The 18336-nt window shown below is 36.3% G+C and overlaps 1 protein-coding gene across 1 annotated transcript in view; it reads left to right on the top strand.

The window, feature by feature from the left end:
- The window catches only part of GRM8 (glutamate metabotropic receptor 8), a 718399-nt gene that overhangs the window by 423762 nt on the left and 276301 nt on the right, over positions 1-18336 (top strand). The window contains exon 7 of the mRNA XM_046670043.1: positions 11576-11776. Coding sequence (XP_046525999.1) covers positions 11576-11776 — 201 coding nt within the window. The remainder of the gene's footprint in view (positions 1-11575; positions 11777-18336) is intronic.

The following is an 18336-nucleotide window of genomic DNA, read 5'->3' as shown; positions in this document are numbered from 1 at the left end:
GTACAGAGGCAGCGATTATTTTCATTTTTCCTCTGGGTGGTCTAGTACCACACTACACCCTAAATTGTCGTTTAAGGGATATGCATCTTATATTTAAAGTACTTCCAGTTTTCTTTTTTAAATTTAAGTTTCTGTTATAAAATCCTTTGCTTTTTACATTTTTGGCATTTTCAACCAAAAAACATGGTTCTTTGAAGATTGTTGGTTTCCACCAATACTCCTTTTAAGTTGGCATGAGAACCTTACCGTAACTCACAGACTTCTTGTTGTTCATTTCTCCCCATAATTCATTTCATTGATTCTTTCAAGGCTTTTAATTCCTCATGGGCAAACTCATTTCCCTCAAGCTTTTTATCCTCAATGGAACTTAAGGGCAAAGGGAGAGAAAATGCAGCTGAAAGGAGGCGATATGATATAAAGGGAAGAGTCATGTAATTAGGTGCTTAGGATTCTTTCTATTCCTGGCTCTGCTTCTTTGTGAGCTGTCAGACATGGAAAGATCCCTCAGTGTTCCTCTACCTCAGTTTCACCATTTGTAAAATAAGAAGATTGGACCAGGTCAGTGAGATTCAAATTTGTTTTGACTGCACTCCAGATTAATAATTTATTGTACACAGCACCCAGTACACACATGCCTTGAAACTGAAATAAAAGTTTTAAGAAACAATACTTCCTCTGACTATATGAGATGCACTTGATTTCTGTTTTATTTATTTTAAAAATATGGTGTTTGTGACTCGCTAGTGGTTTAAGAACCACTAATAAGTCTTGTCATGAAGTTTAAAAACAGCAGATAGGATGATTTTTAAGGTGGTTTTAGCATGAGCATTCTATTTTATTAATTACAAGTTCCAGGGTCTTATCATATGTGTTCTTGCAGTAACATTACTTCATTGTTGACAAAAATCTTTAAAAGAGTGAGAAAGTAGGAGTGTAGGAAGGTGGAACTAGAGAGAATAGAAAAGGAAAATGTTTTGCTTTCCCGTATGTGTATTTAATACAGACATATTTACTGTTTAGCTTTTTGTTCAAAAGAGAATAGCTGAGGGAATACTATTAATAACTTGCAAATAGAATGACTGAAGTCATTACTGAATGATAACACAGTCTTGGAAACAATTTCTGTGCCATCTCTTTCTCCAGTTCCTGGTTGCAATTTACATCCTAGGGAGTTTGTAAGTAGTAATAAAAATAATGAAACCCAGTGTTGGAAGCTTGACCTGAACATATAAATGCTACAAATCAGGGAGAGTTCATTCCCATAGTGCCAAGTAAGTAGATAGAATTTTCAGGATCTGTAGGCTAGTAGCATTTTCCTGGCCTGTCTTAGCAGGTATAAACACACCATGTTGATCACCCATTAGGCAAATATGCAGTTATCTGGTGGTCCAGTGTTTTTCTGGCCTAGACAGTGTTGCTCATCTTATTGGACATCAGGGTCTGCCTAGATGTATAAGCCAGGAAACTGGAAGTCACTCTTGGCAAGACCCTTTGCTTCAGTTCCATCCAAATCCTGTTAATTTTCTCTCCTAATATGTCTCAAGTGCCTTTACATTTCTCCACCTTCATCATCACCTTAGCCCATGCCACCATAGGCTCCTGTTCAAATTATGAAATAAACTCCCAACCAGCCTACCCCATCTACTCTTTCCTCCTTCCTATCTGTTCTTCTGGCCCAGAGCTCTTTTTGAACTGGATACCTGATTACTTCCCCTTTCAATGGCTTCCCGCTGTTGTTAGGAAGAGGACAAATTGACTCCAGGGAGCCTGTGGGGTCCCATAATCTGGCCCCACCCAGCTCTCAGGCCTCACCTCTGCTGCATGCCTGCTCCCTTGGTTCCAACCTCTTTGGCCTTATTTCAGCCCCTCATATGCTTCCACCCCTTCTGTCACTGGGCCTCTGTCATTACTGTCACCCTGCCTCTGTGCTCCCCTCCACTTCCCTTTCTCACCTTATTCACTCTCATTTATCCTTTAGATCTTGGCCCTACTGTTGCTCCATGACAGCAGGGACCATTGTATCCAGTTACTTAATATGTCATACAAGCTTGATGAATGATGATAATAAAGATGACAATAAGACTAATAACATCCCTTTTCAACACACTTTTCAGACTGCTTTATATATAATAACTCATTTAATTATGACAACAACCTTATGAGAGGGAGATACTATTATTATCCTGACTTTACAGAGAAGGAAACTGAGGCATAAGAGATTAAGGGATTTACAGTCCCATCACTAGTAATTGGTGTTGTTAAGATTTGAACCCAGGCAGCAGGGTGGTTGTTCCTAATCATTGAGCTAAACTGCCTTTTAGTTTATTGGATGAGTGTATGAACATATATCCTGGGTTTATATTGTGATTTTTTTGGTTTGTGTAATTGGAAAAGTGTTGCAAATTATAGAAGGTTAAGTATTTTATAGTTCCATATAGCAAGTAATGGCATCCGTTTATTCACTATATAACGTGCCAAATGCCCTACACATTATCTCACTTAATCCTCACAACAACTAGGCAACATAGGTATAAATTCCCATTTTATGAGAAGAGAATAAGAGACTCAGAGGCAGGGTCTCAAATCTTGATCTGTCTGATCTCTGAGCCCAGGCGTTTTTGCATTTTCCTTGTTTTATGGAAGAGATAGGACTTAATCTGGGCCCTCTAGGATGCATACAGTTTAAATAAGGGGAAAGGAAAATGTTGAGCATTAAAAAGGAATTGAAATTTATGAATTATTCCATGAATAACCAGTTTAAAAAAATGAAAAAATTTCTATTCATAAAGCTAGGAAACACAAAATATCAAGGAATTACTTAAAAAGAAATGCATGAGTGACGTGTCTTTATTGAGGATTTCAAGAGAAGATTTGCATAAACAGAGATCCTATGTTCCCAAATGGGAACGCTTAATATTGCAGCTATGTCAACTCTTCTGCAGCTAATTTTAAAAATTGATGCAATTCTAATAAAAGCCCCAATTTTAATTCTAAAGTTTATTTGTGAGAATAGTCAAGAATTATTTAAAATGAGAGTGCTGATGGAATTTGCATGAACAGATGGTACAACTTATTATAAAATTATAATTATTGTAAAAAAGGTGCTGTTGGCATATTGAGAGACAAGTGGCCCAGAGCAGAAATTCCAGATATATATATCCAAGAATATATAAGAGTTTGATATGTGTTAAAAGCAACTTTATATAAATTAATGGGAAAAGGAATATTCATTCAATAAATAGTTTGAGAGAATTGGTTCGCAATTTGGAAAACATAAAGTTAGATCCCTACCTTGCACCAAATATCACATTGAGTATCAGGAAAGAGTTAAATGCAGAAACTTCAATCCATGAAATGAACTTCAATACAAGTATAAAAACCAGGCTTTCCTACAATATAGGGAAAGTCTCACATAGGGGAAGTGAATATAGCATATTGAAAAAAGTATGCACAGAATCATCTTAAATTTTAAAAATAGAGAAAGAGAGAAATGCTGTAAGGCAATCGACCAATATGCAAATGGTGGTTAATATAGCGGGCTAATAGATATTCTTTATTTTCTTCTTTATTCTTTTTTCCTCAAATTTCTACTAAGATTGTGATTTACTTTTTTAAGTTGAAGAGAAATATTTTTTTAAAAAGGTAAATTGTGGCCACGCCATGATTATAACGTATCTTGGGGTCAGTGGGAGCATTAGAAGTCCTATCCATTGAAAGGGGAGTTGTGAAGGGAAAACTTGAATTCTTCATGGAGGAGCTTTAATATGCTTTAAAAGACAGAAACTCCAGCCAGGCCTGATTGCCTAGTGGGTAAAGTTCTGTGCTTTCACCACTTGATGGCCCAGGTTTGCTTCCAGATTGCAGAACCATGCCACCTATTTGTCAGTTGCCATGCTGTGGCAGTGGCTCACATAGAAGAGCTAGAAGGACTTACAACTTGGATATACAACCATGCACTGGGGCTTTGGAGAGGGGAAAAAAAAAGGAATATTGGCAATAGATGAGAGAGAAACTGTACTATTAATTATTGAGCTAATACTAGTATTTATCAACGGTTTTTACACTATTTTGAATCAAAATTTCTCTCACATGTGCATGATCTAAGATGATTATGTAAAAAAATACAACTGTTTGAATTTAATCAAATGCCTTTTCTTTGTTTGGGGACTTAGGGATGTATCTATGAAATAACTTCCTCTTCTGGAAATCTTTCTTTTAAACTGGTTGTTTTGCCTGAAGGTACACTCTTAAATTTACTTGCCACTTACCTTAGGTTTTTCAGTGTTTTGAAAACCCTAGGGCATTGCATAGAAAATTTAACACCTGAAGGGGACACCTGGCACCTGCCTGAAGCACTTTACATTTCCTGGAAGGCACAAAAAGGAGAAAAGGAGACAATATTGTGGGCTGATGTAGCACTCTTCAGCGGTTGATTTACAAGTATCTCCTGATGTCTCCTCAGTCAGCTAAGAGCCTTCAGTTCTTGGAACTGCATTTAAATTACAGAAGAAGATAGAGAGCAAGTGATTTTCAGGAGAGGACCCTTATCTTCTCATTTTCTCTGGCCGTTGTAAATAGATAAGGCTGAGGATCAAAGTAGTTCATTAGTCTAATGCATCTGTTTATGCAGATCCTTGACAAAGTCTGCTGTATAATCCATAAAACAGAACCTTAGGTGCTGGAATTCTCTTTTGAGCTTGATGTTCTTTTCCTAGAGAAATCCTATGGACGTGTAAACACACACACACATACACTCTCACCCTCCAAAGCTAAAGTACTCCTTAATTTTTATGGCTATAACTTTATAAGCTTTATTAATAAGCTTTGGCTTTCACCACAAATATCCAATCATCTTGCTTATGAATTTCAGCCATTTCATGCCAATTTTATCTCAGGTGTATGGCTGAAATTCATGAGCTAGATGAATATTTTGTAACTCAGAAAAATGCTTACAAAGTTGTAGAAATGTATTTCCCTTTTTCAGTACACTTCAATATATTGTCATTTGTTAATATTTACTAGTCAGTATTTCTTTAAAATTATACATTATTTTGTAATATTCTTTAATTCCTGCTCCACTACTGTCTTTAAAGATTCATACACACACACACACAGAATCTCTACTTATTATTTTACTTAGGAGATAAGCTGATCATGGATCTAATGGCTGAAAGTTAAAGGGGAGTTTAGAGAAGTGAAAGCAAAGTCTGAGTTGGAAGAATCGAAGAGAAGTTCACAGAGGAGGAGGAAGTATAGGAGTAAATGGCAGAGGGTTTAAGTCAGACCTGACTTTACCATTTACAGCACAACTGTGTGATCTTGAGTAAGTTATTCAACTTTTGAGTCTTAGTTCCTTGATCTGTAAGAAAAAAAAGGAGAAATAATTTAGGATTAAAGAGATGATATTTGTGAAGTTCCCTGACCATTTTAATTATTTATATCCTTCTTCTTCCCTTTCACTTCTCTGACCTTATTTTCCGTAACTGACTCCTTTAACCATTGGATCAAAATAAAAAGAACTGAAAAATATTCTCCTTTGTGAGGAACCAGTTACAGCATATAGCTCAAGTCTAAGAATAATGAAAATGCAGTGACTCAGTTAACCAGACTGAGAATGCAGGAAAAAAAATCTAGACTGACATTTGATATTTTTGGTTAGTGCAGAATTTCCAGCTCTCAATGGCAGCCCAGTTACTGGATATTCCAAACTGTTCTGAAGAATTGAGTTTAGTGGTATCTGTTTAGTCACACCCTTATGCAATCCTCAAGTGACCTTAGAGAGTGTAAGGAGGAAACAGAAATAAGAGAACACGCCCTAGAATCTAGAATTTTAGAACTTGTGCAGTCCTCTAATTCCTACTGAGAAGTAAACAAATGCCAGAAGGATCATGACTTGACCAAAGACACAAAGTCAGTTGCTCACGGCCTTAGAACTAGATCGCAAGTCTTTGACTTCTCAGATTGTTAGTCTTATGTCAGTGTTGTATAAGGTGGCTTAAATTACTGTAATGTTATTAATAAATAATCATATTACTGTGACATGATTACTCTAAACATCTGGACTTTTTATTCTTTAAATAATTCAACATATCTGTATAAAGTCTATACTATGTTAGAGGATGTACTAAATACTACAGAATATTAAAAATCAATCCTTTTAACTGAGATCTTGATGCAGTTGGGGAACAGTCATAAACTGAACCTTCTTATTCACCTGATTTTCCAAGTTCTGTTAATGGTGCCAATATTCTACTACCTAGCCTCAACTCCTTATTCCAACATTTGTTGGTTGCCTCCAACCCTCGCTCCCATATTTACTCAGGTGCCAAAATACTGTCAATTTGACATCTGAAATATATTTTCTCTCATTCTTTTTCTTTTCCACCGTTTCCACCTGTTTCTTCTCTTTACGTACCCTGCCTCCCAACTTGTATCTCTACCTTCAACATGTTTGCTTCAGGTTACTTTGTACATCATTCCCAGAAATAATTTTAAATGCCAGTCTTGGGGCTCTGTTTCCAGCTGAACAACACTCAGTATTTAAACCTAGCATTTAAGATGCTCTTTGATCTTATCTGGGCTGCTAAATTGGAAAAAATTCATTAAATATCACTACTCCTCCAGCCTAACTTGAGTTGACATGTTACCTGAAGCTTGGAGGTTGAGAAAGAGACATCTGGGAAGGAGTAAAGAAAGTTACAGAGTGAACATCTGAATGAGGGCCTGTGGTTTGTAGATCTCATGTTATTTTCAAGGACCTGAAGGTAGAGCAGAGAGAGGTGGAGTGGTCCCAGCAGAGGAGGCTGGAGACGTGGGGGACCCCATCAAGGAGCCCCCAGTGGGCAATCTTCCTAGTTGAAGGCTCAGGCTTAGTGAGGTTTAGGAAAGTGTCCAAGGTCACACTCCTTCTGAATTGTGCAGCTAGGACCCAAATTCAGGTCTGCCTGACTGGTTGGTCCCCTTCCCCCTGTAGCCAGCTGAATCCATCAGTCACTTTGTCTTTCTGCCTTACTGCAGGACGCATGTTTTCATCCCTCTGCAGTTAGGGAGATACACAAGTTCTGTTTGCATATCCTAGTGCTTAGGAAATATTCTTATATAATTGAACGTGCTTGTGTTTCTTTCCCATCTTCTCACTATTGTATCCTTGGAACCAAATCAGTTTAATCAGTAAAAGGAACTTATGTTTGCTACCTTGATATCGATTACTTTTTAGTGTGTGATGAGATTCTTGCTGTGGTTCTCACTGATTTCAGTCACTCCCTCTGCAGTTACTGCATACGTGTGAGTATTGGGACAGCATGAGGTAGAGCACGACAGTCTTGTCCCTGGTGTATCAAGCAGTGAAGCACACAGAGTTCTTGTGCAATTCAGAATAACTTTTAAATTTGGTCCTATATGCATAAATGTATTTATTCATGGCAGCTCACAGATTCTCTTCTTCCCACTTACCATCCTCTCCAAACAACTGCAAGAAATGATTCAATTATTTAAATAGTTGCTTTGTGCTAGGGGCCAGCCCAATGGTGTAGTAGTAAGCATTGCTTCAGCTGCCCAGGTTTCACAGGTTCGGATCCCAGGCGTGGACCTACACACTGCTCATCAAGCTATGCCATGGCAGCATCCCACATACAAAATAGGTGAAGACTGGCACAGATGTTAGCTCAGTGACAATCTTCCTCAAGCAAAAACGGGAAGATTGGCAATGGACGTTAGCTCAGGGCCAATCTTCCTTACCAAAAAAAAGAAAAAAATAGTTGCTGCATACTTAAGAAAAAGTCAGAGAGGAACTAAATAAATACTTTTAAAACTACAAATTTAAAGGGTGAGATTAGTTCTACTACATGCTAAGGCTGTAGTAAGAAATTCAACCAATTGACATTTGCTTTCCCAGGAATAAAAGGACTGATATGACTTCCTTTTTTTTTCTGCTGAATTGGCCAGCTGTTCATTAGATTATCGCTATATTAACACTAGAAGCTTTATATGCATAATCTCAGGAAAAAGAAAATAACTCCTAACATCTCAATTTACAAAACTAAATTATATCCTGAGAAATGAGAGATTCTTAGAAAGCAAAGCTCAACAACTATGTATCAATCAAAGAGTTTAAAATTCCTATCAGGCTCATCTTAGGAACTCACATTGTAATGTTCACAATGCTTTGCAAACTTGAGCCAATTTGCCTTTTTGCTAAGAAGGAATGAAACCCTGGACGACACACCATGATGTGCAAAGACCTTAACTGAGGTGCACGTGGTATTGCTTGGACCAATAAGGATTTACCGTGTGTTCCAGGAACATGGGATACTGTCAGGAGTTTTAGATTTTGTTAATGAAAACATAAAACAATCTTGCTATCAAATTTATGAGGCTGACTTCATCTCCCACTGTGCACTTTGCTGTATGTTGTTAATTTTAAGCTATACACTAAAACACATCACAACTTTATAATCAGTGTTTTAAACGGATGGCTGACATACAGCCTTTGACAGTATTTAGCACTTTATAGCAATACGTTAACACTAACTTTAGAAACTATAGCATAGTGAAATTTTACGACCAATTAAGTTGATGAGTCATGTCAGCTTCCTAAATTCCTCTTTTAGATGAAGGAGGGAAGCTGATATAGGAAGTGAGCAGCAAACTCCAGCTCATGTAAAATCTTCTGTCATCATGAGGTTGAAGTGTTAGGGAAAAGAAAAGACATGTCTAAGCAGCCTGAAAAGAAATCAAATGATTTCTTCTTAAATTTAGAAATGGTGATAGTTTCAGTATTTTTGTTTGGCATCATGTACTTACATTGATTTATGGAAAAAGTCTTATAGCGTCCATTGACTCATGTGTGACAATAGTCACTAGACAGCCTTCTGAACTTTAAAAGAAAAAAATGTGGGGCTGGCCCGGCGGCTGAGTGGTTAAGTTCGTGCGCTCTGCTTCGGGGGCCCCAGGTTTCATTGGTTCGGATCCTGGGTGTGGACATGGCACTGCTCATCAGGCCATGCTGAGGCGGCATCCAACACAGCACAACCAGAGGGGCCTACAACTAGAATATACAACTATGTACTAGGGGGCTTTGGGGAGAAGAAGCAGGGGAAAAAAATAAGAAGATTGGCAGATGTTAGCTCAGCTGCCAATCTTAAAAAAAAAAATGTACAAAGTTGTATATGTTTAATTTTCACCCAAACCAATAGTCAAAGAGATAAATAGTTTGACTAGTAACAATTTAAATATTTCCCTTTAATAAGACAGTGTGGTATTTGAGAATGAATATAAATCCATAAATTATCTATAAAAAGTTGATTTTTGTTTTTTTTAGGAAAAGCCAAGGAAGAGTGTGTCTATTAAGTTGGGGCATCTCTATTGCAGTTTATCAGGAAAGTGTTATATATAACTTTATTCCAATTACTGAGTGCTCAGAAATATCTTCATAGATTGATAAGAAGGTTGCAGTGGGATTAAAATAAAATCATAATATATTAAATTAACATTTTGGGATAGAGTAAATTTAAAAATATAAAATATTTATACATGTCTAGCTCTTACATATATTCTACAGATGGTGGGCATTTTCCAAATTCCTTAATTTTCTCATGGTTATTACTTTCTTAGAATCAATTTGACTTGGACATTATCTGCCAATTCTGTGCCTGCTGTCCAGACCCCACCCTGTAGCAATGGACACATGGAGATCCTCTGTCTTTTCTTTAAAGCCCACAAAAGAAAACAAAATCAGATAAATAAACAGTAATGTTCACAGAAGAAATGTGTGTGTGTATGTCTGCAGCAGAGGGATTTACGGAGAAGCAATGCAAACAAGTTACCTTAGAATGTTAGTGCAAAAGACTGAATGTTCAGAGGAGATGTGCATTAGTGTGAAGAAATGAAATATTTGCTGAATTTAAAGACTGTTTATTAAAAGTTACTAACTGACGTCCGTGGGAAAATTTCAAATGCTTGCTTTTGGTTTCTCTAAGTGTTACCGAGTGTATAAGGTTTGGAGAGATGTGGAGGTGAGAGGAGATCCTTTTTGGTCTCATTAATAAGCCCTTGATGTTCTTTCTGTAATTTTTTCTTGTATGCCCAACATTCTTGCCATCCACTACATTCTTCTGGGGATTGAGAGAATATTGTGCTTCGAGACTGAGACCGGGGGATGCTTCCCATATCTGCTCTTTGTGCCCTCGGTAAATTTCATCTCCGTGAGTCTCGATTTCCTCATCTGCAAAATAAGAATGTTGGTTTATAATCAATGATACCTCATCTAATTTTAACATTGAATTTACCTTCTATTTTTCATTCTATGCTTCTGTTACATATTAAATGATAATCACCAAGCTAAGAGTAATCCTCAATGTCAATTCTCAGCCCTAGATATGCCTAAACATAGGTACAGTTATTTTGAATGACACTTAATTTTGAGAGCTCTACATCTTTTTAATAGCAAATTAAAATAGAAAATTAATGGGAATCTAATGTACAGCATGGTGACTATAGTTAACAATGCAGTATTGTATACTTGAAAGTTGCTAAGAGGTTAGATCTTAAAAGTTTTCACCGTAAGAAAAAAAATAACTATGTGAGGTGATGGATGTGTTAGCTAACCTTATTGTGGTAATCATTTTGCAATATATACAAATATCAAATCATCACATTGTATACCTTAAACTTACACAATGTATATGGCAATTATATCTCAATAAAACTGGAAACAAATTAAACAATAAAATAAAATATAGGGGCCGACCCGTAGCCAGGTGGTTAAGTTCGTGTGCTCCGCTTCGGTGGCCTGGAGTTTCGCCAGTTTGGATCCCGGGTGCGGGCATGGCACCGCTCGTTAGGCCATGCTGAGGGGGCGTCCCACATAGCACAACCAGAGGCACTCACAATTAGAATATACAACTATGTACTGGGGGGTTTTGGGGAGAAGAAGAAGAAAAAAGAAAGAAGATTGGCAACAGTTGTTAGCCCAGGTGCCAATCTTTAAAAAATAAATAAATAAATAAAACAGAAAATTGAGTTAAAGAAGAAAATAAATTGAATTATTCTTCTAAAGATAGCCAGGTTCACTTCAGGAAATATTGTCGCTTAATATTTACAAAAAGCCTTCCCAAATAGAGCACATTCAAAACAAGAACAGACCTGATGGGAGAAAAAACGACCTTACCTTGGGTTACGAATTAAATGATGCTCCTGGAGCTGAAGTAGATGAAAAGAACAACAGTCTACACACTTTACTTAAAAGATCAAGTCACTACCAAAATGTTATGTAATTACTAGATGTATAATATAAAAGGACTCAATACTGTGGAAATAAAGATAATGAAATTATACATATGTTATTTACTTTATAGCTTTTGTTGCTAATGAAATAGTTCCTGTTCTTTCCAAATGAAAAAATCAATCCCGAGTTTAAAAATCTGACTCAGTAAGTGTAGGACTATAATAATCGGGAGTAAAATCGAATAGTTTTGTCTCATTAAATGTGCCTCAGATGATGGAAATCTTAGCCCTAATGCCATCTTTTAGTGACGTCTAACAACGCCAATTGATGGTTTCCCTTTTTCTTTTGCAGGGCTGGAGCGAATTGCGCGGGATTCATCGTATGAACAGGAAGGCAAGGTCCAATTTGTAATTGATGCAGTGTATTCCATGGCTTATGCGCTGCACAATATGCACAAAGATCTCTGCCCTGGGTACGTTGGCCTTTGCCCACGAATGAGTACCATTGATGGAAAAGAGCTGCTTGGTTATATTCGGGCTGTAAATTTTAACGGTAAGTTACAAATTTTTTTTTTTGTCTCTAAATACTTTAGAAGTGACAGGGCGTGTTTTTTTTCCTCCTATATATAGAAGATCCTCAAGCAGAGTGGAGAATGCAGGATTAGAAGCAGTTCCCCTTTTAATCAGAAGTGTGAGTTTTTCCACCTGCTTTTAAATCTCAAACATATTTTTTGTGCTACCATTAATCTTCTCCTGAAAGAAGCAGAAGTTAAAAATAAGCCTCTATCAATCAAAATATTCTACTTAAATATCACTATTTCAGGAATAACTTTGGCTCCTTTGGAACCATTGACCACAGATTAGATTTCTTTGAAAATGTTTTGTTCATGCCGTTATTAGAGAAGGAATGGTAGACATTTTGTTTTGAAACTGATTTTAAGTTGTTAAAACAGTAAGTTGACTTGAGGGGAGTGGGTGATTTGGCGTTGCTGTGTATTTACATTCTAAGAGTGCTGTGTTAAGCTTCTGTGTCTTCATTTTCCTTCTATTTCTTTCAATGATTTGGGCAGGTTGAAGCTATGAGCTGCATCATGTGAGATAGAACTACATACAATGTAGTGTAGATGAGATCTGCCTACTGCAGAAGCAGAAATGCTGCTTCTGTGAGTGTCATAAGAAATTGACACGGAATATGCTGGACTCCTAGTGTTTGGCTGAGAATACTCAAACTGCCTGTCTGAAGTGATGGAATTATTGAATGCTGCTCTTCTTTTATGAAAGTTGTAATGGTTGCTGCCCATGACTTTGACCATTATTTTCAAATGAAGTGATAGAATGCCCTGAGCTGTCTAATTCTTTCTGTTTGGCTGTAATCCACACAATGGACATGCCTCTGAGCCACGCACAGCGCTGCACTGTCCATCATAATACACTCCAGTGACCTCGGCTGCCAGCCTTTCTCAAAAAAGCACAAGGTCATCTTCAATTTAGAATTCAAGTGGAAACTTCTTCTTTTGCTTTTTCAGGCAACATGAGACAAAATTTGGTTTATATTCAACACAGAGTATCCTCTTTTTCAGCCGAATTTTTGTGAAACATTATCTAACATTAATCCTTTTAAGAATATAAATACTGAGGGGAATTTGAAAATAATTTCTTGCAGTTATCAAATTGAGCAAAAGAGGAGCATTATAATACAAGGTTATTTATCCTAATGTGAGGTTGGGGAATACTTCATTTATCCAAATTGTTAGGAGGTGGGAAGAGGAAAGCAAATGAATATATTTTCTCAATAACTGAAGCTCACCTCTAGAAGATAGGGAAATCTTTTAAAGAAACAGTGGATTAAGGTATTTTAAAGGTAAATTGTCAATTTCTCTCTTATCTTAACCATGGATAAAAAACAAACCCTTCCCTGATGACTTCAGTCATTATACCATGCTGTACTATAATGATGCTATTAAAAACTACTAAAAAATGTCTTAATGTCTAATGATTATTAAGACAATTTGCCTCTAACTTCAATGATTCTGAGTTCTTCTGTCCACTTTTTATAGGTTTGTTTTTTCCTCTTCTATATTACCAGACTGCTGTTGCTGTGATTATTTTTAGGTCTGATCCCTTCCATTATTTACTTCTTTCAATCTGTATCGACGGAGGACCACACATAAAATTTCATTAATTTAGTCATGAGATATTTATTGAATGAGTCAATGTGTTAAGCATTGCGATAGGTGCTAAAGATACATTACTGGTGAAAACAGTCAAAACAGTCAAAACAGTCATGAGATTTAGAGTTTCTTGGGGAATTTAGAGATTAATGAAAAAGACACACAAGGGAAGGTATAATTATGTAATCTGCAATGAGTGCTGAAAAGGGGAGTGTGCTGGACTGAGACCTTGTAATCAAGGAAACTCTAGGGAGTTTGAGTCAGGTAAAGCCTGAAGGAGATGAGTGTCCGAGGTAAGGGTGAAGAGTAGGCAGGGCCAAACAGATCATGTGAGGGCTTATAGGTCATTTTTAAGATTTGTTCTTCATCTTGAAAGCAATAGGAGCGCACTGAAGCATAATAGAACTGTGTCTGATACAAAGGTAAGCGTGCGCCAGATGAGGATCATGTAAAATACATGAATTTTAGTGTATGAACTTAAAAGAGAATCTCTTTGAGCTCTTTGGAGATTTATTTTGCTAATAGCTTGAAACTTGGCTGTGCTTCAGTAGTTGATGATTGAGGGTAAGAGACCTGAGCATAAGCAAATTATCATGGGACATGTAATTCTTTTGATTTTCAGGATGTTCATCATTTTTTAAAATTTCATTATTGGCTTATCTATTAGTGTTCATTCATTATTAATACTTGGCCTGTTTGTGATAAAAAGACACATAGGGCTGTTCAAATAGAAGTACACCATCAAAACCATTGAAGGAGGAAGAAGCAAATGTGGAATGAAGGATTACATTAAGTTCTGAGTTTCCTAAGCAGCCAAAGCGTAAAGGGATGTGCAATGGGATATGTAAGTTTCATTATATAATGGAAGCAAACCTACCTATTTTTTCAGGAGAGAATGAATGTTCTTGGAAATTATTTCTAGAAGAAATGTATCTTATGGGACTTGGACAGCCTAATAAGCAATGTTATTTAACAAAATTTTACAGCAAAAGCAGAATCCTTCTCTTTGGCTGTTTTGCATATGTACCTACAATCAAAGCTAAGAATGTAATGCTTGTAACACTGAAGGATATTTCATTAAAAGAGTTTTCAAGGAGGAAGGAGATAATCTTCCTTGATCTAGATTTATGACTCTTTCGAGCTCTGATGATATGTGGATTACTATACTCTGTTAATAATAAATGAAGAGTATCTCCCTTATACTCTGCTTTTCAAACACTATCTTCAAAGGAATCCTACTCAGAAATCTAACATTTCAATCAGTTAAAATAAGAACTGCTGGGTTGAAGGGGTGGCTATAACCTTGGACACTCCACTTCCTCTAATCCTTCTTGCCAGTCCTACAGGTACCTTGAAAGTTCCCAATAGCTATATAAAGCACACATCAAACCAACAGACTTATATATCCTTGCTCTTTGCAGGGCTTTCATAGAGACTGAAAACAGACATATGAAATTTGTGTTTTCTAACAGCTATTGTATGTTGTTAATTGCATACCAGTTGAGTGGGTTGTGTTGGTGATGACCAGTGTTCTCACCTAGTGAGACAGCCAACCCACTTCCCAAAGGCTGGCAGTGTAAGGGGGCCAGTGGCCAAACCACGGTTTCCTCAGGACAAGTTTTGAATCTGCTGAAGAGTCCAGAATGTGCTTGACGAGACCCAGAGCTACTTACTATGCTCAACAACAAAAAATTATTCTGTATTAAAAGTTTTCTTAGCATAGCTATTGCCAGTAGTCAAAGAATGAACTTCATAAGGCAACTGTCAATTTTGTACAGTGTAGCCTTCCAGGTTTTCTCTCAGGATCAGTGAGCTATAAAATGTACTCTCAAGTAATTAAAAAATTGACCCATTGGATAGAATTATGTAGTAATACCCATTTAAAAGTTGAATTGTGTCTACCCTAAAGTGTAATTTCTCTGTAGATAAAATTGTTATTAAACTGGTTCTTTTTGACATTAATGAGATATCAGGACAAATTGCTTTTTGTGGTCCCTTTTAGTTTTGGATAGTAAAACCATGTCACTGGTGTGGAGGAAGACTCTTCCAGTTTGTAACAGCAGGAGGTGATGCAGCCTGAGCAGCTGGATGCTGCACAGACCACTGGTATATCAAATTCAAGAGACTTGTTTAAAACTCTGTCTTGCTGAGATTGTAACCTTGTGTGTGGTATGCCTAATTAAGCAATGGTTTAAAGATACTTGGTTTAAAAGGTCATGCTTCTTCTAGTTTATTGTTTAATTGACAACATAACGATCATGTTAGAATTAGAATGATGAACGATTAGTATCTCAGGCCAGAATTGTTCTATAACAAAGCAACTAATTAAAGGTGAAATATTTAGCCAGACTGCTAAACTACAAAGTACTATTTGACATCAAAGATGTAAACAACAATGGTGGTTTGATAGCATTCAATCTCTCAAACTGATATTTTCTCATCAATGGAAAAATGTACGTGAACCATTTTCTGCATGTTTATTTTAAGCACATTCTGAGTCATAGCTTATCTGGAATTACTCATGTGTTCCTTACAACTTTTCTCAACCTCTCCTCTCTACTTGGGGAGCCAGAGGGAAACAAAGACCTGCCTTTTAGGATTACTTTTATTGCTACCATTTGAACAAAACACTATTTCTATAAATTTTTTAACTCCAAAGATTTATCAAAAGAAAAACATAAAATAAAGAAGAGGAGTTCTGATTTTTCAGGAACTTAAGCAACCATGTCAATTCCTTGCTCTGGTCTGGCCTATAGGCAATAAAATATTAATACTGTACATCTTGTATAGAATCAAAGATTTTTCTGTTGCCAGGAGAACATTTTTTATCATACAGAAAAAGCGTTGAAGAGAATTCTTGGGATATCTCCTACTTCCTTTCTTTTTGGTTGAGCTCATGTCAGGGGTAGGGCACACACAGCTGCATACTAATCAGGATTGTTTGATTGTAGGTAACAGAAACCAACTAAGCTTATTTAAACTAAATGAAAGAATTTATAACGCTGTGTCAAGAAACCCCATGGCAGAATATAAAAGTGTCTAAGAAAAGAACTGGTTAAAAGGACTAAACACCTGTGAGAAATCCAAACATCGGTCTGCTTTGTTAGGTTCTCTTTATATTGGTTTCCTTTACTTCTAGGTTCACAGGGTAGGTAGCAGAAGGTCGTCGACATTTCTAGAATTTAACTGCTATTTGTTCTGGGCACTTGCTAAAATAACATATATGTATTTTTTAAATCCCAATTCCAATTTCTTGGAAACATGAATCTCATTAGCCAAACTTAGGTTGGGTGTCAGAGCTGTTCCAAATTATCAGTGGCAAGGAGAAAGTAGTACAAACTTGGTTGTCATGGGGTACTCCCTGGGGGTGAAAGGCACATTTAGGTTGTTTCTATAACTGACTTATGGAGAACATTTAACGAAAGTGAGCAGAGAGGTGAAGACTTGAGAGAGACGTGATGCTGTGCTCTCTGAATCTTGTTGCTTCTTTAGGTGGGTGAGTTTTTGTTAGACTAGAGGAGACATAATTAGGAATCACATAGAATCTGTGAGAAGCTGAGAGAGGAATCAGCTTTGGAATTACTTAATGTAAGCCTTCGTATTGTGGTTGAATTTCCTGACACCAAGAGAATGAAGCAGCCTCCCTAAATTGAGCAGTGAGGTAGTGGTCTAACCATTTCGCAGCTCAATATTCTAAGGAAAATATGTAAACACTTGCCTGATCACAGAGACAGATGGAATTTATCAGCATCGTCTTTTCTTTAGAATCCTTATTGATTTCAGGGAATTACTGAAAAATTTCCAAGTAGACAATTTTGAGAGTGTCTGAACACTATACTCTGATTTTGAGGCAAATCTGTTTGCTTAAAACACCTTTAAGCTATTTAAAAGAAACAAGTATGGCTTAATGTTAGGAAATGTACTGTAAATACACTAATAGGTCAAATAAGACAATGATAAATATCTCACAAGGTTCTGTAAAGCCACCTGATTAAAATGTAACCCTCATTTCTGTTACAAGTACAAAAATGTAAACAAACCAGAAATGGAATAAATGTTTGGCATGATAAAGCATATCTCTCTCAGCCTTTAACCAATTATATATTAATAGTTATTCCCATTAAAGAGATGGATTAGTCCTATTACCACTGTTATTAATATTCTATAAATTTTAACCAGTGTGATAGAACATGAAATAAAAATAACAGAGATTACTACTAAAAAGGAAAAAAGTAGTATTATGATTATTTTCAAATGATTTGATCTCAATAAATTGAAAAATATATTAGAAGTACTTAAATGTTAATAAAATTAATATTAAAACATTAAGAGATTTCATACATACTAGGAAGAAATCATTGACTAATATATGGGAAGTGAAACTATTTCCTTTGCAAAGAATATTTAAAATATCTTGGAATAAATTGAACTCAACAATATGAAAGACCCATATGAAGACAACTTTATTGAGAGACATTCTTTGTTTGTAGACAGAAAAACTAATTATAGGAAGAGTGTTAATCTTTTCTGAGTAAATCTGTATTTGGGCTTTGTGTAATTCCTACCAAAATGACAAAGGAGTATCTTCTGGAATTTGTGAGAATAAATAAGTAAAAATAACTAAAATGATTTTGAGGGAAAAGTAGAGGGTAGAAAGAGCCAGAAATACATAATGATAGTATATATAAAATCGGTTTATGTCCATACACACATATGAATCTGTGGTGTGATAAATGTGGAGTTAGAACTCAGTGGGGAAGGGCATTTTATTAATTGATTATTAATTTACAGTAAAATCAAGTAAGACGATTCCTCCACATCAGAGAGTATTTCATTTGGAATCTATTTTAGAGTTAAGTGAAAAAGAAGAAACAAAAGAAAAGAAAAAGAAAATATGGAAGACAGTCTATCAGATTTGAATGGGGAAGCTTAAAATCAGGAA

The sequence above is a fragment of the Equus quagga genome, chromosome 8 (assembly GCF_021613505.1).
Source record: "Equus quagga isolate Etosha38 chromosome 8, UCLA_HA_Equagga_1.0, whole genome shotgun sequence".
NCBI classification, from domain to species: Eukaryota; Metazoa; Chordata; class Mammalia; order Perissodactyla; family Equidae; genus Equus; species Equus quagga.
Note: the sequence above shows the minus strand (reverse complement) of the source record. Positions and strands in the feature narration are given on the sequence as shown.